We start from the raw sequence: 24,164 nt of genomic DNA on the forward strand, positions 1-24,164 counted from the left end.
CAAAAAACAGAAACTCTCAAAACATTTGATTTCTATTTTTATACCTCCAGACATTAGCTGTGTCTCCCAGTTTTCAAGCTGTGAGGGTTTTCAGCACATGAGACACAGAGAAAAGCAACTGAAGAGGTAGAAAAGAGGTGAATGTTATGGAAAGATAACATCCAAGGAAAAATCTGAGTAACTAAACGAAAAAGAAAGACACCTGTCGCCATGATGCCAGATTAGTGATGGACATGGCCCGGGGCTGTAGAGTGATGGAAGATGGGGAGTGATGGGGATCTCCTGATCTTCGCCGCCGCCGCCCCTTTTGGGACGTGAATTCGATATTCCCTGTACACTGGATGTTCATCACCTGCAATCAAACCCAGGAACAGAGAGTACAACCCTGTTATAGCTATCTGGAAACAGGCTTTGGAAAACCATGAGACCACCATGTTATAGCAAACATCATATTTCCTGCCCGATGTACTTCATATGGTAAAATCCATTTTTCTTTGCGTATGCTACCTGAATGCTTCTAAATAAATGTCCCCAAATTAAACACTTGTCTTTCTATATTTGTACTACATGTATGACTCGTGGACCTATTTGGAGTAGTCTTCTATAGATTGCCTAAAGTTAAGTGCTGGGATGATGAATGCTAAGCGAGAATTCTATTACAGCAATTATGCACGCAATCTATTACAGAAGACTAGCATAAGTCTGCATTTATGTGCCTAAGATTAAAGGTAAGTACTTGTAACTGCCTAATATGTACCCAACCCTTCCATGACCCTCCAAGGTGGCATGGATGGGTTGAAGTTGCGGGCTCTGGAATTTGAGCACGCAGCCTGTGGGTGGTTACACGTAAACCGCCAATTAGCACCAATTAATGACAATTGTAAACAATAATGGTTGTTAAGGTTGATTAGCAGCTCATTATTATATTAAGCTATGTGCAAAGCTGAACTTAGAAGTTGCACAAGCAAAATTGCATGCTAGTCAGAAATTTGGACACACATATTATTAATTTCGGTTCAGCACTATTTGTTTTAGTTACATGCTATTGCTGAAATGTGTGTATCTTCATCTGTGAATTTTTATAAAATAGTTTCCTGAATTTAAAAAAAAATTTTTTCCAGAATTAAGGGGATTCTACTCTTCAGCTTTTTTCAACCAAACAGCATTCATGACTTTTATAATGTACCCAATTCTTTTATAGATGTTCTATAAATACATACTTATTTTTAACCTCAAGCTTACCTATGTTCTCGGTTTGAACTATATGAGATTTAAAAAAGTCTGCTCGAGGAATCAATTTCTTTGCCTTTCCTACACTAAAGCATTGCTGTTATAAAAGATTTCTTGATAAAACGTTTGCATTTGAGGCAGGCAAATTGAACAATTGGTTTAAGTACAATAATTTCCCAGACTCAGTCTTATTACACCTTTCGAAAATCTATGACAACATATCTTTTTGAAAAATTTGTAAATTAAACGTCAATTATACTCTGTATTCTCCAAGAATGTATTGTCACTGAACTGTCCAGTCTCTCTTGAATGTGAACCGCCTAGAACTAAATGGTATGGCGGTATACAAGAATAAAGTTTATTCTTTATAATTCTAACAGACCAACCCCACCTTGTACACAGATTACACTCACTTCTTTGATCCAACCCAAATTTTGAGCACCAGCCAGTATACAGCTTCCAATTTTGTCCTTTGCTGAAGAACTAAAGCAGATGACTTTTTACATTCTCTTTAACTTGTCTTTTTCCTTTTATGGTCGATTACTCTCCAGACCCGATCAGCACACTTGGGTGAAAAATTACGCTATTTCATCCCACCCAGCACCTCAGTCAAACCAAATAAATTGAATAGTTGGGATTCAGGCTGAAGAAAAGGGTAAAATAAAAAATTATAGCTGTTCTCTCCTCTACCATTTAATCTTCTGCTCTAGGCAACCTCATTGCAACCAAGTGTGACTTTGAACTGAAGCTTACAAAAATAAGATTCAAGTCACAGAATCAGTTGATTTAAATGCATTCAACAAATATCAGTTATGTGTATTAATCAGATCAGAACAGAGCCGTATGTTCCAATATTACAGATTTTACTGTATTGGGCTGCCCTCAGACAGGCCACCAAGCATTTCGGATCCATTTTATTGTTAATCTTCCAATCCAACAGCAAAGAAGCAATGGAATGGTTTATAGTTCACACTAGACAAAATAACTGAATAGGAGCTCTATAATGCTAGACCTTAATAAGAGCTTGTCATTACTGTGGAAACAGAAGCCAGTGTTAAATCTCACCATCTGCCAAAAATTAAAAAAAGGTAACAATATTTTTTAGAACTGCTTACTCATTAATGAAATGGAAACGTTACATATTCTGAGATATGCTTCACTGATTTTGCTTCTATCCCATTTTCCGTTAAATTACCTCCATGGAACCAGTTTTCCTAGAACGGGTCAGTGGGGATTTTCGTGGAACACTGATTGGTTCAGAGGGTAGAGGCGACATCAGTAAATCTCTGTCCACTTCATCTGTTCCCTTCACTTTGGAGAGATCTTCTAGACTTCCCTGATTTGGCTTCTTATCTTCATTCTGTATTGATATCAAATCAAGAGCAATACACTGAAACCTCTAATAAAGGAAGAATGAAGAAAGTTGAGAGACAACGAGAAAAGAAAGATCATGAACAAGGAATATAGACATTAGAAAGGGAAATGGGTCTGCAACAGATAGATGTTCTTATTAGAGGCTGGCCAAAACTAACCCAAAATTCCAATTTGGTCATGTTTCAGTTTCAGCCAAAAATGCCACTGTATTTCTGGCTGAAACCATATACCCACTTCACTGTTGCCCAAAGCTACCAATGCCCTCCCACTACCCCTAGACTTACTTGGGAGACCTGGTGGTCTAGAAGTCTAACTGGGGCAGGAGAGAACATTAGTCACTCCTGCCTCTGCCATCTCCACCTTCAGTGGCAGATTCTCTAGGTTTTGACAGCCATTTTGATGGCAGAGTCGGCAGGGGCAGGAGTAACTGACTAGGATCTCTCCTGCCCAGTTAAGTTACTGTATCACCGGGATTTAAGGTAGGCCAAGGAATGAGGGGGAAAGGGCTGAAGGGTGGATCCGAAGGGAAGGCTTCGACTGCTCATGAGGGGAGAAAGTAGGTGCTGTTTGAAGGCAGGACCTGATTTCAATCAGCCTCTAGTTCTGGCAACTAAAGAAAGGGCCTGATATTCAAAGGATTTATGCTCCTTGCTTTGAGTGTTATGGTCCTAAATTGGCCTCTCCGAAAATTAGTATGTTGATAAGTTCACTAAACTCCTAAATTTAATATGAAAAGTAGGTGGCAACAGGGGTATTAGGATGGAGATAAAAGCTTAGCAAAGGTTTTCAGCCCTAGGCTCATAAATTAGGTTCCTAAATCTAAAAATGAATGGCAGGCCTAAATTTATGAGCATAATATTTAAGCTCCTAAATGAAGATGAAGTTTCCATTGAAAAAACTTAAGCTCCTAAGTTTGGCTGAAAGTAAAGCACAAATTTAGGAGCCTTGCAGCAACTTAAATTTAGGAGCTCGGCTTTTTTTATTTTAATATTGAGCCTAAAAATCCTATTTTGCCTTTCACTCAGAGAAAAAGCATAAGCATGATATTTAAAAGGACTTGTGTGGCTGACTCACATCCTATGTATGCACAAAATATATGCATAGTCTGCAAGAGGGGTGTTTGAGGTGGGCCAGAGGCAGGCTATAAAGTTATATGTATAGTGGTGAAGTTAAGCCTTTCCTATATATAGAAATGATGATGTGATTACTACTTAAGACATATATTCAGTGTCTACCACTCCCCCTGATGCATACTCCCTCACGTGTCAAAGCCACCTTAAAATCCACAGCCCATCCCCAAGGGGGGAAATGACCTGGGAGGGGTTGAGCCAGGAAAACACCTGCCAGAAAGTATAAAAGCAGGGCCAGAGTTGGGTGAAGAAGGAAGTGGATCCCTAGTATGCGCCTTCACAACCTGGCTGAGGTAAGCCAATTCTTGATTTAATACTGGAGAGAAAAACTGTGGTCTGGCTGGAGCCAGAGCATCACTGGAGTACTTGAGAAAGACTAGCGCATGCAGGGCCCGTCAGTCATAAGCCCAAACTCGGCCTTCTTGGAATCTACAGAGACTTTAATCATTCAATCCTGAACCTGCGAAGTAACAAGATTTATCCTTTTCGAGTTAATAAAGACTTTACCTTTATGACTGTGTCTGACTGTGTGTCCACGGGCCCACCCCCAACCCTTGCTCATACTATCACAGGCGCCATTTAAACATCCAGCACTGCTGAATTTACAAAGAGATGGTATCAGTAATTTACTTTATCTAGACTAGAAACTGCAGCCGCTGAAAACCAACTATCACCTCTGCCATCATTTGGTTTGTCTTTATAGCACAGTTTCTTACCTTAACAGGTGTTATCCAGGGACAGCAGGCAGATATTCTCATGTAAGGGTGATGTCACTGATGGACTGATGCATCCAGGAAACCAGCAACTCAGCTATGTTATCAACAAAAGTGGACTAGGTCTTCTTCTTCATCATCATGATCCAACTTCATTATCAGTAGATTTGGTGTTGGATTATCTGTTTCTTCTGTATGTTTCTGGCCTCTAATCTACATCTGTCAAGAGTCCATCTCAGCGCTCTTACAGCTTTTCACTTGCCAGTTGAGGGTAAACCTCTTACTGCTCATCCTTTGGCCTTCAGATTCATGACAGGACTTTTCAATGTTAAACCACCTCTCAAGCTTCCACCTGTCGTCTGGGACCTTAATGTGGTCGTTTCCAGTTTGATGAAGTCCCCATTTGAACCAATGGCCACAACTCATCTTTAGTTTCTTACCTGGAAAGTGGCCTTCCTTATTGCTTTCACCTCTGCATTAATAGCAGATCCACCCTTCACAGTTTTTCATCATGGCAAGGTGGTTCTGCTTACACGTCCAAAGTTTCTTCTAAACGTTGTCACTCTTAATCAGTCCATTGTTCTACCAGTGTTTTTCTTTAAGCCTCTTTATCATGCTGGAATACTTGCTTTGCATACTTTGGACTGTACACAAGCTTTGCCCTCTTACATTGATCGGACAAAGCCATATTGAACATCTCCCCAACTGTTCATCTCTTTTGATCCTAATAAGTTGGGGCATCCTGTTTCTAAAATAACGATTTCCCACTGGTTGGGCTGCCTGCATCTCATTCTATTATGCTCAGAATGGACTGGCACTGGAGAGTCGTGTCACAGCCTACAATTTAGAGCTATGGCAGCTTTTGTGGTTTTCCTGAGATCTACTCCTATTGAGGAACTCTGTACAGCTGCCATCTGGTCCTCAGTTCATACCTTCACTTCTCACTATTGTCTGGAGTCTTTTTCCAGATGGGATGGGCACTTCGGCCAATCTATATTGTAAAAAAAATTTTTCTTCCGGCCAACTCTCCCACCATCCCATTTCTGTTAGCTTGGAGGTCACCCATACGTGAGAATATGCTGCCTGCTTGTTCTGGGACAAAGCACAGTTACTTACTGTAACAGGTGTTATCCAGTGACAGCAGGCAGATATTCTCACAACCCACCCGCCACCCCAGGTTGGCTTCTTAGCTGGCTTATCTTAACTGAGGGACCGCGTGCCCTGCGTCGGGTGGGAAGGCACTCATGCATGCGCGGTTTGGGCTATCACAAACTTTTTAAGATCTTAAAGTGGCGATGCACTTTTAAAGAGGTCCGTACTGGGGCTCCGTCGGTGATGTCACCATACGTGAGAATATGCTGCCTGCTTGTCCTGGGATAGAATATGTATGTTATTTTGTTCATCGCTTTGATTTTAAGCAGTTTATAAATGTTTTAAATAAATAAAACAGATGTGCTTTCACTAAAGTTGCTCCTATTTCGTGTTCTTGCACAGTAAATTTATTCCGAAGGCAGAGTACGTGCAGCAAATGTAGGACAAAATACAAACCCAGATTTAAAATGGGACCCCTTACCTCTGCTGATGCAGGACGAAATCCACATCCTGTGGGTGCATTTTCATCTTCCTCACAGCCCTTCACACCAGGACTGAAATGCAGCTCCACATGAAAACGCTCTTCTGAAGAAGGATCCTGACATTACAAGAATAAAACATTGCTTGGGATCTGAACTTTGATATCCAAAACCTTAATCCTTCTGTAACCAACAAACTCAAATAGTTTACTTAAAGTCAGACTCAAAGACTTAATGAAAAAACTGCAAAGCATAAAAATAGTGATTTTATCCATAGTATTATACTGAATGCCCATACAAATCCCATCAGGTGAGCAAAACATGTAGGTTCTGCCATATAAAGTGTTAGATGGTAATATAAATTGTATCATTTTTATGGGGATTTTCACTATGAAAACATCAGGAGAAGGGAGATTGTTTAGAAGGAAAATAACATGGAATATATTCATGCATTATAATTGCTAGTATGGCAGGATCTGATTACAAGACATACACATCTGATTGTATAAGGAGAGGAATGGTCAGTAGGTAAAAGGAGGTGATAGTGCCATTGTATAAGTCTCTGGTGAGGCCCCATTTGGAATACTGTGTGAAATTCTGGAGACCATACCTTCAAAAAGATATAAATAGGATGGATTCAGAGAGCCACAACAAAATTGGTTAGTGGTCCTCATCATAAAGCATATGGTGACAGGCTTATACACCTTAATATGAATACTCTGGAAGAAAGGCAGGACAGAGGGGATATGATAAAGATGTTTAAATAGTTCCATAGCATTAATGTAGAGAAGGTGAGTCTTTTTCAATTGAAGGAAAACTCTGGAATGAGAGAGCATAGGATGAATTTAAGAGGTGATAGGCTCAGGAGTAATCTAAGGAAATTATTTTTTACAGAAAGGATGGTAAATGTGTGGAATAGTCGTCCAGTGGAGGTGGTGAAAATAAAAACTGTCTGAATTCAAGAAAGCATGGGACAGGCATGTGGGATCTCTTAGGGAGAAAGATAGTGGATGCTTCAGATGGGGAGACTGGATGGGCCATTTGGCCTTTATCTGCCATCATGTTTCTATAAAGCCCCTTCTAACTCGCTAAAAAAAGTGGAAGATTTTTCATCTGTGAGAGATACAGTATAACCAGTGCCCTACATAAAAGCTATTATAGTCTGTAAAGCCTGATTTAAAAAAAATTTTTAAAAATCACACAAACATGCATTTACTTTTCCTAGGGAGTTGTGAAAGAACACCTCTTTGATTCATGGAATTTAATGTCTAGTTGAGAGTGCAGGAAGGTTTTTAGCCATACAAGATGCCATTGAGAGCTCAGAATTTTCATATCAGTTCTAGATTAAGGAGGAATAGAGCCTTTATTGTTGATCCTTTACCTTGTTGTTGTCCTCATATAGCATGATGACAATCTGTGTCATATAGTTCAGCTCTGAAACGGCACTTAAGTAGTCCATGGCTCTCTTCCATTGCTGGTCCTTGGACTCCTAGCATATGCAAACAAAAAGACATGCAAGTCATATAGTAAAGAGAGCTTGCTGCCTAAAGGCTATTAGATCTGTGGATTGTCATTAAAGCTTCGAGTCCACAGAACTCCAGAACCATAGTGTACTTTGTTCTTAATTGACAGACAAGTTTGGACCACTATCAAACTACACAGGAAAATTGCATTGTGCCCTTCTGAGGTCCCTTACTGAAAAAAATATTTTGCTACTGATGCAGTAAACTAATGGCACAAAAATGACCACAGCATTATTACATATGGGGTGACAGAAAACAGAATGCACACTCACCTCACCACAGGAATCTTCGACATTTTGCTGTGTCAGGAGTAAAATGTTTCCTTTTCTCTCAGTGCATGAACTAGGGCTGGCTCGCACACTGACGGGAGGGGAGATATTTAAAGCCAAAAGGCCAGTCTCCATGACCCTTACTCCCATCCTGCAAAACTTCCCTGGTGGCCAATGGGCTCCCAAATACTTCCACCCCTAATAGCCTCCTGCCCCGGTCTAGGGAGGTATCCAGCAGCATCCTTCTTGTCCTGCTGCCAAATTGGATTATAGTGGTGCCTGACCCGCTAACAATGTGTCAAAACTCACTGCTAGGGTTGAACCTGCAAAAGAAAGGATGCCATGGACCAGGCAATCTTAGGGGAAGGGTGGTTACCAGGCCTTCTTGAACCATGAGTCCTCTGATGTGAAATGCTGCACCTCACCTCAGATGATCTTGCTGTTTCTGCATAAAATCTTTACTTTGCCCCAAACTGAGGGTCAGGTTGTTTCCCAGTTATGCAAGAGGCCGAACTTGCAAGAAACCTTCTAAAAATAATGCCATAAGACTTTCCTGTGGTCACTGAAGTGATAAAGGAGTGACATAGCTAATCACTTGCCACAATCTTATTCAACATTTTGGACTATTACAGACAAACAACTCCAACTCTAACTTGCTTGCTCTATGCTTATCTATTTCCACCTTTACTGCATTAGCTGTCAACATTACTGTTCGAACAACGGTCAAATGCTACCAGCTGTCCCTGCCTGCATTTCGGGAAGGCTACAGACCCTGATTCTGGGTTTTGTAATCACTTACAGATAACACAGGCGATACTCTTTTTGTATCCAGGAAGGGAGCGTTGGATCCATTCTACATTTGGTGAGTATCTACAAAGAACTGTTTCTCTATTTTATTCTGCGATATTCTAAAAAATTTCAAAAGTTGCTCTTATCATTTCTGCTTTGTTCATACATCTTATTTCTTTCTAGAAAGTCTTTTTTACTGCTATATTTATTTCTTGTAGTTACTTTATATTGATAAGGGGTAGAACTCAGAATTGCTTACTTGCAGAGCTGGGGTTAATAAAACTGCAGTATAATAAATCTAGAGAAGACAATACTGTTTGCATATCTCTATCTTATAGCTAGTGGTGGTTGTATCACTTCTACAACACCACTACTCTAGAGAAATGGTGATTTGGACATTGCATACAGATCAAGAGAGAACAGTGCTTTTATGGCAGAGACAAAGAGCTACAATCTCCCAACTTGTAAAACCCTCATGGTGTGGGAGATGTCATTCCACAGAACTCACATGGGAATCAAAAATATACAAATATATTCTTTCTTATTGATAAAACCTTCAGTAAACTTTAGACCACCTCCCTCCCCCCCTATGGAAATATACTTTCAATAGAAAATAGTATCTATTCATTGCAGTAAGTTGTCAATGGCCCCCAGATCTCTTTAAATTTATTATAATTCCCTTTTTGTATAGCAATTATGCTTTCCATTCTATAAATGTGACAGAACAAATTCCACCAGAAGGTATAATTTAATCTACTGCAGAAATGGTGGGTGGGAAGGGAATAAATTTATGTATTTGATGTTATATTAGAAAGAAATTCAAGTGATGTATTTAATTTCAAATGTTTTATTATTTGTACACTTGATTTAAGATTAAAAAATGAATAAAGAATTAAAAAAAAAAAAAAGAACTCACATGGGAAACAGCCTCTCCAGATTAGAAAGGATTTGGAAGCTTTTTTTTTTTTTTTTATTATTTATTCATTTTTGAATTCTTACAACAAGTGAATTAAACATAATACAAACAATTTTCACATATCACTTGTATTTACAAACAAATATTCTTGTAAGATAAAATATATACCCCCCTTTTTATCAATATTCCTAATTCCATATGATAATACATTCATAAAAATAATGCATGGATTTTATTTTAGCAAATAAAAAATCTGGCTGGATCATAAAGGTACAAATACAAACCTGAAAAAACTGAATTGTAAAAGGTCTAGTTGACTCCAAAGCAATCAGGTTGCTGTTAGCACTGGGCACTAATACATCACATGTAACATCACGTGAGCAAGCACTAGGGTTGTGATGTTTTGCAAGACAATACCAACACTCCACTAAGACACGTGAAAACTCAATCCAAGTCCCCAACTTCGGTCAGGAGATTTGGAAGCTTTTGAGAGGCATAACCATGTATATGCAGGTCTTACAATGTAGCACAGGACTTCCTCAGTCATTAAAGATCTGAGTTTGAAACATAACTCCAAGGGGAGGAGACAGCAAGAAGAAAGGGTGCATGAGCGCTTGTATTTTGCTATCCGAAGACTACCTGCTACAGGTTGGCTTTAACAAAAAACATAAAGATAAAAAAGTAAAAGGCCTGTAGCAGACAATGAATACTTTGCAGAAAGAAAAAATTCTCACAAAAGGAGAGCCAAGTGCTTCTTACCAACTCCAGTGGAAAAAAGTCTGAGAATATACCATATAACATTGAGAGATTGAAAGTCTTGCAAATCTTTTCTGAGCTGGAGAGGCTTTTTTTCCCATGTGGATTCGGTCAGATGGTATCTCCCCTATGTTGTGAGGATTTGATGGCCTTCTCATCTTTAGACTCTAACCAACTTTGACACAATTGCCACCACAAGAGAAGAAAATTTTTTTTGAAACTAAAGATCACACTTACATCCAGGAGCCCTCCAAAACGGAATATGCTGAGCAAGGAGTGAACATGGCTCTCACTGGTGAAGTACAACCTTGTCCGTACATGCCGTCCTGGGGAAAGAACTCCTCTTGAATACCTAAACAAAAACCCCATATCAATGACTGTACTTGAGGGCAAGTAAATGCCATGAACAGGCAACTGAATACCTAGTTGAGCTATCACTTTCACCATTCAAAAGATGGGCTACACATTCACTACCGAGAGCACAAAGCCTGTAAAGAGAAAGGATTCCCTGTTGTAGACTGGTCCCCTCATATAAAGACAGAGACTCTATAAGCAATGTTAACACATTTTTTGTGCACACTAAATTTTAATTAGCAGCCTATTTCCAGAGAGCATGTACATAATAAAAGGCCATACAGAATGGAGAATGGCTCCTTAAATGGTCTTGAGTTTTGCAGATTTAAACGTCTGTTAAACGTCACTAACTGGCCTCTTAAGTCAGGAGGATACCTTGTTCATCAATCTTCAAAGTCTCTGTGGGTCCATAGCCCCAAATAGCTGCAAAAGGCTTTCCTTCTAATCAAACCTTCTAATCAAACCTAACAAGGAACCCTTTCTCATTGCTAGAGTGAACCATGATTCATACAGTGTCTAAGGTTGTGGGTCTCTCTCCTAATACTGAGGTGAAGCATGCTTCACACAGTGGGTTCAGACTGTGGTGAAATATGGTTCATAAAACGGGTACAGACCATGGTTTGTTTTGCAGTACTAAGGTGACCCACGGTTCAAACTGTGTGCGGGTATAGTTTGTGAGTTTGTTGCTCATAGAGGATGGAAACCAGGCTCTCATGAGGAACATAATCTGTCCATCTGTCTGTCAGTTCTAAGCTAAAACAAAAGGATATGATTTAACAGGTCAGTCAGTGCTTAGAAGGGCAGGATTAATGAACAGGCAAACTAGACATGTGTCTAGGGTGCCATTGTTTAAGGGGGGCTCTCAATTGCTTCCAAAGCCTTGGTAAGAAAGTTGTAGAAAGAGTGGTTTGCTAGGGGGAGACCAGAGCAGTGCACCCCCCTTGACATTGTTCTCCAGGCAACAGAGGAGGCAGCCAGCAGCTGTGTCGTTCTCTGCAGTGAGAACCAAGAGGGCTCCATTGTAGGACTTTTGAAATGTATTTTTTTCAGTTCTGTTTATTGAAATGTATTATGGGGAGCCCAATGGGCATGTTTGCCTAGGGCTTACCAAAGGATTAATCCTGCCCTGATGCTCAGCAAGTCTTCTAAACATTTCAATTTAAGAGTATTTATAAGATGGTATAGTCTGAGAAGGCACAGCTACTTACCGTAGCAGGTGTTATCCAGGGACAGCAGGTAGATATTCTCACATGTGCTAAACTGTACTGCCACTTTAAGTTTTAGCGAAGTTTCGAGACTGCTTGCACTATGCACGCACGAGTGCCTTCCTGCCCGTTGGCTCACAGTTCCTTAGTTCTGTAAGCAAGCTAAAAAGCCAACCAGGGAAGGAAGAAGGGATGTGAAAATATCTGCTTGCTGTCCTCGGATAACACCTGTTACAGTAAGTAACTGTGCTTTATCCTAGGACAAGCAGGCAGCATATTATCACATGTGGGATTCTCTAGCTGAATACAATGGGATGGAGGGAGAGTTGGCCTTCTAGAAGAAAATTAATTCTGTAGCATTGCTTGGCCAAACCAACCATCTTGTCTGGAATCATTTTCCAGACAGTAGTGAAATGTAAATGCGTGAACTGAGGACCAAGTAGCTGCTTTGCAAATATCCTCAATGAGAATGGAAAGCAAAAAGCTGCCATAGCTGCTGCCATAGCTCGGACATTGTGTGTTGTAACACATCCCTTGAGCAGCAGCCCAGTCTGAGCATAAAAAGGAAATGCAGGCCACTAACCATGTGGAACTAGTTTATTTGGTTACAGGCACTCCTAATCTGTTAGGATCGAAAGAAATGAACAGTTGAGGTAAAGACCTGTGTGACTTTTAGTCCTTTGTAAATAATAAGCAAGGCACATTTACAGTCTAATGTGAGAAGAGCTGTTTCCACAGGATGAGAATGAGGCTTTGGGAAAAAAAAACAGGTAGCACAATGGATTGATTAAGGTGAAATTCTGTGACGACTTTTGGAAGGAATTTAGGATGAGTTCTGAAGACCAACTTGTCGTGATGAAACAGTGTATAAGGTAGGTCACAAATCAGTGCTTGAAGTTCAATCCCCTGGGTCGGCCCAGTTACATCGGAAGGAGAGAGCTGGCAAGAAGAAGGTTCCCAGAGCAAACCTGCAATGTTGCCTCTCCATCCATGAAGCTTTTAAGAGGCTGATAGGGCTGGAGCGGGAAGCACAAAGGGGCCGACCCAGGGGAGTCACAGGGTTTTTTTCCCCCTGCCAGTTTTGACCTGTGATCTGGAGCAATCAAGGGAGGGGGGCTGTGGGACCCACAATAGGGAGGGAGGGAGGCTGATGGACATGTGGGGGGGGGGTTGCTGCTGCACCCGTGAAGGGGGGAGGGTTTCTTGTACTGCTGGACCAGCTAGAGCTGAAGGGAAGGGAGAGCGCTGCACTGGCAGGACCTGCAGGGAGGAAGAGAGAGAGAAAGAGAAAAGCAGAACCAAGAGGATGAAGGAAGAGTGAGTGAAATATTGAACACAGTGGAGGGAGGGAGGAAAGAGAGAGTGTGAGAGACACATTGGTATAAGTGAGTAAGAGAGGGGAGAAGCTGGACACAGGGAGATATACAAAAAAAGAGAAGATGGTGGACATGGATGGGAGCATAGAAACAGGGAAAAAAGGGGAATGCTGGTGGAATGGGAATGGGGGTGGTATACAGATACAGAGGAGTAATGGTAGACATGGAAGGGTATATGGACACAGAGAGAAGATTGCTAGATATGGGGGAGAATAAGAATGCAGAAGGAAGATGCTGGACAGGGGGGCATAGGGATATACTGTACACAGGAGATGGGATCATAGAATGGTGAGATGATGAAAGCAGGGAGCTGGGCACAGGGGAAATACTAGAACGGGACATATAGGAAACATAGAGAAGGGAGATGCTGAACATTGAGAACAATACATACACAGAGATAGAAGATGGATGGTGAGCATGGATAAAGAAGAAATGTCAAATGGTCAGGAGACCCTGGCAAGCGAGTTAAGAGACGACAAAATAAAACAGAGACTTGCGCCTGAGACCAACATGATTTGAAGAATAAAATGACGAGACAACAAAAAGTAGAAAATAATTTTATTTTCTATTTTGTGATTAGAATATATCAGATTTGAAATATGTATCCTGCTAGAGCTAGTGTTAGACATAACTGAGACCGCAAAGCCCATGCTGTGCTTCTTTAGCTTCTAGATGGCTTAGGGCTCTCTCTGATCAGGGGGCAAGTTGCCCTAGTCGCACTCTCCTAACACTATTCCTGTCATGTGTGATTGTATTGTTAGCATGATTTTTCTGTGTAGTATTCTGTAGTAATTTGGCTTATTCAATTTTCTCGATAGTGGAGGGGATATTTGTTAAGAGGAAGGGTGGGGAGACAGGGGTTTTGCTGATCCTTGCTCTGTATTATTTGTATTTATAAAATGATAACTGTACAGAATATTGTTTCTTTTTATACTTTAGTAAAATTAATTCAATATAAAATCATAACTATTCGAGGCTTGTGCGGATGGGATCAGACGGTTTGCGGGGAAGGGACGGGGACTGAGTTCATGGGTTTGGGGTGGGGGATGGGGACTGAGCTCATAGGGATGGGACAGGGACCGAACTCGCATTGGACAGAGTTTACGGGGATAGGGACAGATTTTTTCCCTGTGTCATTCTCTAGTCTCTAAACTTTGTTAAAGCTTACAGTGACAGTACACTTTAGCAATGTCCATAGTGTGCTCTATGGATGACGTCACCCTCATGTGAGAATATGCTGCCTTCTTGTCCTAGGATAAAGACCTAATAAGTTTTCAGAGGACCAATTTAGACACTCAACTCTCAAATCAATTTTGGTATCTATTTTCATGAGCATCATTATTAGAGCAACAGGAAGATATCGGTATCGTCTTCCAAGCAGATTTGAGATTTGTGATAGTGCAACAATATGTACGATATAAGACAGTGCTGACCTAAAATAAGGCAATACAAGAAATAAAGTAAATTTAAAAAGACAGCTAGAGAAAGCAGAAGGTTTTCAGAATGCATACTAAGATTTTGATAACAGTATGTCAGGGTCTTATGATGACAATCTTTCTGAAACAGTCTCATGGATTCTATACGTGGAGGGCATAATCAAAAGAAGCATCTGAATCCGATTTGGACATAGGGTGCTAGTCACTCAAAGTTGGCAGCAGCAAAATGTCCATTCTCGAAAAGCATGTCTACATTTTTTTTTGGGGGGGGGGGAAATCGTCTATCTATACGTCCAGGAATTCTCGACTAAAAATTCATCCAAGTCTGAAACGTCCAGAACAAGACCATTTGAACGTGGAAGGGGACAGCATTGTGATGGACTGGCCACCCAGACGTGACACCTTACACAAAAAGGGTGGCATAAACATTTCACCAGAACTCCCTTATAAGTTATGATGAGCCCCCTAAAACAGCCCCAAAACCCACTATATCCACCTGTTTACAGCCCCAATAGCCCTTATGGCTGCAGGTGGCACATATATGGCAATAGAGTGGGGTTTTGATGGGCTCACATTTTTGACCATGAATATAATGGTTAGAGAGGCTTGTGGGCCTGGGTCCTCTTCTCTATGGTTCACTAGCCCACCCCCCACCACCCCAGGATTACTTAAGCCACCTCTGAGCAGCTCTAATAGGCTTTCCTATGTCAGGTGCTAATGTTCCGGAGGCAGGATATACGTTTTTATTCTGAACTTTGTGGGGGTGCAACGGGGTCAGTGAACATGGAGGGGGGGTCTCTTTACTTTGTCCCTGCAGTGGTTATCTAATCACTTTGGATACCATTTGGGCACTTACACCTGTCTTTACATCATTTAACTCACAACGTATAAGTTCCACCTAGGCAGTCTCATTAAACGTTTGATTATCCTTGCAGGATAACTAAGTCTAGGACGGCCCACATCCTGCCTTAACCACTACTCCAAAACCACCCCTTTCAGCTATGGGTGCACAGTGGGATTCAGAGGCCTTAAAAGTCCCTGGATACATCTAAAAAGCTGTTTCAATTATCTGCACTTGGATGATCTAAAAGACAGGTCGTCTAAGTGCCAACTTGGGCAGGTTTTTAGAGGTATTTAAGTTTCGATTATGAGTCCCATAGCGTCCAGATTTGGGTACAATTCTGCAAATAAATTAGTTAAGTGGCTAGCAATCAATAATTGGCTGTTAAAAATCAATTATTGATGTTAAAAATTAATTATTGACATTAATTAGCTCTAATTTGGATTTGGAAGCTTGCCTCGATATTTGGAGATCAGTTGCTGCTTCAGTTTGCATTGATGGTTGCACCTTTATCTAGGTAATCTAGAAGACCCACTTGCTTGATGACATTTGTGTGGAGCTGGCTGTGTGCAATTCTATAAAGATCCTCACCCAAACCCTCTCATGCGCAACCTGAAAGGGGGTACAGCTAAAAGAGGCATGAGCAGGTCAGGGGCATTTCAAAGAATTATACAAAGCATTATAGAATTTGGGACTGCATGCCCAAGTTGCGTGTCAGGATTTATACCAGGTTTCAGGTGGTATAAGTGCTCACGCCCAAAGTTGGGCACTGGACTGCATGCTAAAGCTTTATTCTATAAAGAACATTTAGCCCAGAACGCCCTTTACAGAACAGAGCTGAGAACAAATTTAACTTGTAAATGGTGCCATTTTCCTGAATCCGGCCCAGTGTCTTCCTACCCTGACAGAAATATGGAGCAGGAAAGGGAGGGGGTCATGGAAAAAAAAAATCTAAGACAGGACCAACGTGCTCATTGCATTACACAAAGGTCTTACAGAGGGTGGAGCTTGTTTACAGACTCATCCTCATGAGTTCTTTGCAGGTCCAACTGGATCTTCTTGACAAGTGGGAGACAGAATCCCACAGCAATCTCTAGTTTCTCCTCCTTCTTAATTCCATATTCCTGTATTGGGATGATAAGATGAAGAGAATAAGGGGTAGATGCTCTGTAAAACCAAGTCTAGACAATAACTTGAAGCTAGATAGACTCATAATCTTGAAATCATAATAGCTAGTGGCATTCCCCATATAAAGATCAATAAAAATCAGAAGTAGTGGTGTTATATAAATGCTTATGCCTTTTACCAGTTCAATGCTATTTCATGTGTTATCTAAGCAGAATCTCTGAATAAACCTGAAGCTGGTACTGTGCATTGCAAATATTTAATATTACTATATTATGGCAACAATATTTTTACGTTAAATAAATAAATATAGGGACATATATTTTTTTTTTCAATTGTGATAACAACTTAAATAACAATATTCATATCACAATTTAAAAGAATTAATTAATAATTTAAATAGTGCTCAGACCCACAACCTTAGTGTTCTAGTGTAAAGACACACAACCACAGTTGCCATCAGACCATCATGGCACTATTAATGTCTGTACCACCATATAACAATCCAACATCCAATTACTGTAAAATAAACTTATCTTTGTAGTGGTTACTGCTTCTCCGATGGTCATTTAATAAGCAGCTGGTGTCATAAAGTGCTTGTGCAAATACTCATAAATAATAACTTCTGGAAGCCAAAAATTACAAATATCTTCCCTTCCCTACATAATATTTCACTGCCAGATGTGTTAACAGACAGAGATGAGCATGCAGTCACTTGTGATGAGTAAGATGGAGAAAGAATGGTGTCTGGGAAGAAAAAAGGATGGATACTGGAAGAACGTAACTTGAAGGGTGACAAAATAACATAATATAATAGCAAATTTTTATACCACATAACCATGAGTTCGATGCGGTTAACAAAAAATTATATTAAGAAAATACATGTTATAATGTGAAGAATGCAAAGGATCTAATTAGTCACAAATTTGGAAAACAGAAAGGTTTTCAATAGTTTTCTAAAATGTTCATAAGAGCTGGATTAAAGTAGCAGTGGACAGAAACCTTTATCATATGAAAGAGTGCGCTCGTGATATTTCTTACTTTTACAGCCCTTAGCTGCCAGAAATACAAAGAGGGAATGAGATTTTCTTCTATTCTTGTATGACACTATGAGGAACCTGTCGGCAAGATATAACGGAGCAGCTCCAAAGGTGACTTTATAATATAAACATCCCAATTTAAAGATCACCTAGAACGTAAGAACATAAGATTTGCCGCTGCTGGGTCAGACCAGTGGTCCTTCGTGCTCAGCAGTCTGCTCAAGCGGCAGCTCTTAGGTCAAAGACCAGTGCCCTATTTGAGTCTAGCCTTTCTTGTGTATGTTCTATTCCAGTAGGAACTTATCCAACCTTGTCTTGAGTCCCTGAAAGGTGCTTTCCCCTATAACAGCCTCTGGAAGAGCGTTCCAAGTTTCTACCACTCTCTTAGTGAAGAAAACTTCCTTACGTTTGTACGGAATCTTTTCCCTTCTAACTTTAGCGAGTACCCTCTCGTTCTCTTCACTTTGGAGAGGGTGAACAATCTCTCTTTCTCTACTAAGTCTATTTCCTTCAATATCTTGAATGTTTCGATCATGTCCCCTCTCAGTCTCCTTTTTTCAAGGGAGAAGAGGCCCAGTTTCTCTAGCCTCTCGTTGTACGACAACTCCCCCAGTTTTCATTGCTCTTCTCTGGACTCTTTCGAGTAGTACTATGTCCTTTTTCATGTACGGCGACAAGTGTTGGACGCCGTATTCCAGGTGGGGGGGGGGCGTACCATGGCCCGATATATAAGCATGATAACCTTTTCAGATCTATTTGTGATCCCCTTCTTAATCATTCCTAGGATTCTGTTTGCCCTTTTTGCCACCGCCACACATTGCGCGAATGGCTTCATTTACTTGTCGACCAGTACTCCCAAGTCTCTTTCCTGGGGGCTCTCTCCGAGTATAGCACCGGACATCCTGTATTCGTGCATATGATTTTTGTTACGAACATGAGGTGGGAAGGGAAAAATTAAAAGTTACAATCTTAAATTTGGTAGAAAAAGGAAAAAAACAAGAGGTAAGGGGCTATAATCCAAAGCACAGTTAAAAGCATCTCTGAAGCATGTAAAGATTTCAGATATTAAAAGCATCGATAAATAATCAGTTTTTAAAAGTTTTTTAAATGTTGCGATGTCTTTTTCAGTTCTAATGTATTGAGGGAGGGCGTTCCACCATTGTGGTCCCATCACTGTGAACATGTCTGATCTCCTTGTACCTTCAAAATAAGATCTAATGGTATGTAATTTCCATAAAGTACAATATCCTTTTTGCATAAAATGCATGCCACACTATGATAACCCCCCCAAAAAAACTACAAAAAAAGGAGCTACACTGTACCCCTGACACAGCACTTTAAATATTTGGTGCCGAGCAGGAGACAGGAACGGTGACAGCATGTATCATGTCAAACCTCGAAAGAAATAAGCTTGTTCTTGTGCAGGCCTCTAGCACTGAACATCCATTTTCAAAAACATGAACCTTTGCTATTCCATACTAATTACCATTTTTTTTTTTACCTATATGGGACTGATGACTGAAATCAGGAGCATTCTGTACGTTATTAAAGGAGCTGAAGGTCTCGTTCTATTTTTGGTTAAGGCACTTTAATATCCTGTAGGGTTTACCTGAGGGATTATAATATCTGCCAGTGCTTTGGAAAGCTTCAAGAGTTCAACCGTGCCCTCCAGCTTCAGTGAACTGTTGTGCTGAACATCATATTTCACACAATCGTAGATATCTGGAATCTTGCTGATGTCGTAGTGCCCATTCTTCATGCGGAAATCCCGCTCTAGTTTGGTCCAGCGCTGCAGCATCAGCTCCAGGGTCTCACTGTGGTACAGCTGAAGATCTGAGGAATATGCACAAAAATCAGATCTAAATAGAGAAGTTATAGCCTTCTTTTTCAAGTAGAACTAAAAGACAGCACACAAAGATGGATTCCCCTTTCCAGACATTAGTGGAACAGGATGAGGTTAAAGCCTAAGACTGAACTCTCATTTCCTATATGAAAACACGGATTCTCCAAGGCCAATACTGAGAAGGCAGACCTGCCCCCAATCTAGTGAAAGCGTTCACAAAGCCTATCAGAAGAAAGTAAAGCAGGAACGTCTAAATGTAACCAACACCTTCTACTACATTTGATTTTCAAGATATTCACAACAATTATTTAAGATCCTTATTCATTTGAAACATATTTAGTGGAGATAATCGGCTAACTTGCATTGACTAACCAGCCAGCAGCTGATCCTGGCCAGTTAAAATAGCGCTGAATATCAGGGGGTTGTCTATATTTATTTATTCAATCTTCTATACCATTCTCTCAGGGGAGGGCAGAACAGTTAAATCCAGTCCAAACAAAAAACACAGCGGATCACCATGATGAAAATATAAACAATATTTATCAAAACACTCCTATTAGCCCAACATGGCCATGTTTCGCCCCCCCCCCCCTTGATCTCCTACATAGTATGCTGTGCTCTAGATCGGACTGGCAACAACTTGCAACTGCCAGATAAATGAGCTCTTGGATTAGCACTTTCTAGTGTAATTCAGTCCTTGATGCAGCCCCAAGGTTTGGGGTGGGGGGATGAAACATGGTCATGTCGGGTTAAGAAGTGCTTTAATAAATACTGTTTATATTTCCATCATGGTCATCTGCTGTGTTTAAGTTCGGACTAGAGAGTTGCGCGGGGACAGAAATCCCACCCGTCCCCGCCAGGATCCTCTCCATCCCCACCCGCCCCCATCAGGATCTTCTCTGTCCCCACCCATCCCCGCCCGTCCCCATAAAAAGCAGCAATTCCTTCTGACAGGATCATCAATTCCACAGTTTCTTTTGTGTTTGCGCTGCTGTTTTCCTTGTGGAATCTCTTTGGTGGAACCCTTTTTTTGTTTTCTGTTCAGGTAATTAACTTATAAACCCCCTCTTTTACTAAGGCTGACGTGTCCATTATATTATATGGATGAACCCTGCTTCAAAGCCTTCCATCCCCGTGGGAGTCCCGTGTGCCAGTGGGGGGTCCCCGTGGGTTAGGGGGGATTCCCACAGGATCCCCGGGACTCCCGCGATCCCCGTTCCCGTGCAGACCTCTAGTTCGGACTGGATCTTACAGATTTTGCAGATCGGCTGTCTGTTTGTTTTTTCAGAGATGCAGTTAATCCTTAATGGTCTATTTTAGACATTTAAATTATAGATAAGAGTTTCCTAGAATTTGAAAACATACAACATATTAAAGTTCTTTTAAAAAGTCTGAAAGAGCTATATTCTGTACCAAAACGTGTTCTGCTTTATTTAATTCTGAATTTTGAACTATTTCCTAAACACTAAGGCTCCCTTTCACAAAGCGGCTTCAAGGCAGGTATCGCACCGGCCCGTGCTAAAATGCTTTGTAAAAGGAGGCTTGAATTAGCAACCAAAACGATATTAGCTTCCAAAGTGAATGACCCTTCAGTTTAGAAATATGGCAACACTAATGAAAGCAGCCTGGGTCAGACCTCAAAAGCATTAACTGAGCTGAGAAAGTGATGTAAATGGTAGTGTCCACCTGCTGATTTGGGGTCTTCCAGCATTTTCTGAATTTGTGAGGTGAGGTTCTGTATCAGGGAATACACCAAGTCACAGATCTTGACTGGATTTTTGATGTGTGTCATGGAATTGAGCACAGAGGAACTGCTTGTGGGAGCCAGCTGTAAAAATACAAAAACCAAAACAAACCCAACAGAACCAGTAAAACAGGATTTATTACCTAATTCAATTGGCTGTTAAAACTATTACAAACCCTCTTTTCCCTTCTGATTTGCATCCCACTGTAGGGACGATATATATGTTATAGTATCCTTCTTCTAAAAATGGCAGTGAACCAGACTGCTGTTGGCTTGCTCTTCATCAGGACCTCTTAATATATACGAGGTCTGTTCAAAACGTTCCAGGACTGATTATATAAAAATTTCTTAAACAATCTTACAACTTATTTCATTGGGTCCTCTTCCCTAGGCATACACTTATCCCACTTCTGAAAAGAGTCCTTAAACGCATCTCCAGTAATCGCCAAAAGTTGCTGCGTTGAATTTGGCTTTTTTGTCTTCAATGGCGTTGAATCGCTTTCCTTTCAGCGTGGATTTAAGTTTAGGAAACAAGAAGTCAGCAGGGGCCAAAGTCAGAAGAGTAAGGTGGCTGGAGAAGAATTTGTGCAAAAATTTGTGAATTTTAAGTTTAACACATTCAAAACATGTTCCCCCTAAGCCACTTTCAACGTTTCATAAGTTTCTGTAGTGGTCTTACCCAATTTAAAACAGAGCTTCACCCTATAGTGCTGCTCATGGTGGTCATACATGATGAGAAATAGACGATCATGAAAACATATTTTCACAAAAACTGCTTTAGCTTGGAGACAAAACAGATATCAACAAACGGAAAAAAAGAAGGTTACTCGTGAGGTTTCAAGCTACTCAACGCCGCCTATTGCATCTCAAAAGAACTTCTTGTTGGAGCACAAGTCAAACCGTCCTGGAACTTTTTGAACAGACCTCGTATAAAGGGTGATTACTGCCCTGGAACAGAAGTGTCCATAAATATTAGGAATCTATCACTACAGCAAGTTGGTAAAGACCTCTCTATTCACAAAATAAAAGGAAATTATAGCTATTTCTTCAGAAATTATTATAAGGCAAGAGAGATATGAGCAAATGTGCTTAAATTTACGCCTGTGGTCATCACTAAATCAGCAAAACACATGGCTAGGACTTCTATTTCTATTCCAAACTTCTATGCTGCCTTTCTAGTACCATACAAATGACCTCCCAAAGCAGTTTACAGTAATTCATAAGTACTATACAACAGAATGCATCATAAAAATACATCAAACTATGCATAATAACATACATCGCAGTATAAGAATGCAACATACTATACATAGATCCCTTTTTACTAAGCCATGCAGCCGAGTGCTTTCCAGCAAATGCATTTTCAATTTCTATGGGCATTGGAGCATTTACCGTGCTGACTCACGCTGTTGGGCTTAATAAAAAGGATAAATGAGGCTGATAAAAATCTTTTTATTCTTAAGATACTAATCTGGTACTGCTTCCCCCAACTAAGATATCTAACATCAGGCAGCTTGTGGGATTCGTTGGTCTGTCGATCAGTGACAGCATTCAATATAAGACTGAACTATAACAATACATCCAATAACGAAAACCCCCTCAACAAAATGAAAATAAGGCAGACAAGTCACATTACTGTCCATTCCCATTAAGGTGCGAAGATGTCCATTGCCTCCACTGTTGTTACACAGTTTGGAGTATATTTTATGAGGTTTGATATAGAAACAAATAGATCATATATGTGTTACAGCAAAATTTAACAGAACATAAAGCATCCGCGGATTCGGTTATTCGCGGTTTTAAACCCAAAAACCCATTTTAATTTTGGGGGCTATTTTAAGCCCTGTAAGCCCCCTCTTAAGCTTTACCTGGTGGTCTAGCAGGTTTTCGGGGCAGGAGCGATCGTCCCACACTTCTGGCCCGTGCAGATCGCTCACAGGAAATGGCTCGGGAGACTACGGGAGCTCAAGGCGGCCATTTTCTGTGAGCGATCTGCACAGGGCAGAAGCGTGGGACGATCGCTCCTGCCCCGAAAACCCACTAGACCACCAGGTAAGGCTTAAGGGGGGGGAGCTTACAGGGCTTAAAATAGCCGGGGGGAAGCGGGGGTTAGGGGGCAGAACCGGCCTGAATATTATTCACGGTTTTTTTAATATTCGCGGGCCGGCTCTGCCCCTAACCCTCGTGGATACGGAGGGAGAAGTGTAGGTGCAACAAGGAAATAAATATAATATTTATTTAGACTTAGCTCATTCCTTTTCAGTAGACAATCTGCACTAGTGAAAATACTGACTCTGTGTATTGTCTGAAGAAAGCTGCTAAAGAAATTAATATTACCTTCTCGTTGTCCTCCTCAGCAAAATCTCTATCCGTTTGCATGATCTCATGGAGACGTGCTTTTACCCTCTGCTGACAGTTACTGAGAGAGTCACTGTCACTGTCCAACAGACCGTTCATATTTGCACTTTTTACCATCTGCACCAGGATTGGGGTCAGTTCCCCTTCCAGAGCAAGGAGACCCTTCAAAGGTTAAAAAGAGTTATCAAAAATAATAAAAAGAACCTCTTTGTCAAACATAGACAAACAGCAATTTATTACAAGAGCCAGAACCTCCTTTATAATTAGTAGTTTTTATTTGAATTGTACAGAGGCACACTGAAAGAGAAGACAGAAGAGACTCCTAGTACCATCAGAGGGCGTGTTCCTTGAAAGAGAAAGTGTTCCTTCCTAAACTCCTAACAAAATATACAGTATACTCAAGGCTTCAAAAAAAAAAAAAAAACCCCAAAAAACCTCTGAGTTTAACTATGTTCTACCCAAAACACAAACCAAGGCCCTCAAATAATCCGGCCATCTTGTGGACTTGAAATAAGCTATTCAAGTTTTTGTTAAAATTTGATGCGCATGCATTGTCAATATTTCAAAGTGT

The 24,164-nt window shown here is 40.7% G+C and overlaps 1 protein-coding gene across 1 annotated transcript in view; it reads right to left on the reverse strand.

The window, feature by feature from the left end:
• PPIP5K1 (diphosphoinositol pentakisphosphate kinase 1) overlaps window positions 1–24,164 on the reverse strand; it is a 201,687-nt gene that overhangs the window by 77,451 nt on the left and 100,072 nt on the right. Inside the window, 9 exon segments of the mRNA XM_033919568.1 lie at window positions 203–352; window positions 2,426–2,590; window positions 6,021–6,137; window positions 7,400–7,507; window positions 10,509–10,623; window positions 16,480–16,607; window positions 19,258–19,481; window positions 21,178–21,319; window positions 23,573–23,755. Coding sequence (XP_033775459.1) covers window positions 203–352; window positions 2,426–2,590; window positions 6,021–6,137; window positions 7,400–7,507; window positions 10,509–10,623; window positions 16,480–16,607; window positions 19,258–19,481; window positions 21,178–21,319; window positions 23,573–23,755 — 1,332 coding nt within the window.

The sequence above is a fragment of the Geotrypetes seraphini genome, chromosome 14 (genome assembly GCF_902459505.1).
Source record: "Geotrypetes seraphini chromosome 14, aGeoSer1.1, whole genome shotgun sequence".
NCBI classification, from domain to species: Eukaryota; Metazoa; Chordata; class Amphibia; order Gymnophiona; family Dermophiidae; genus Geotrypetes; species Geotrypetes seraphini.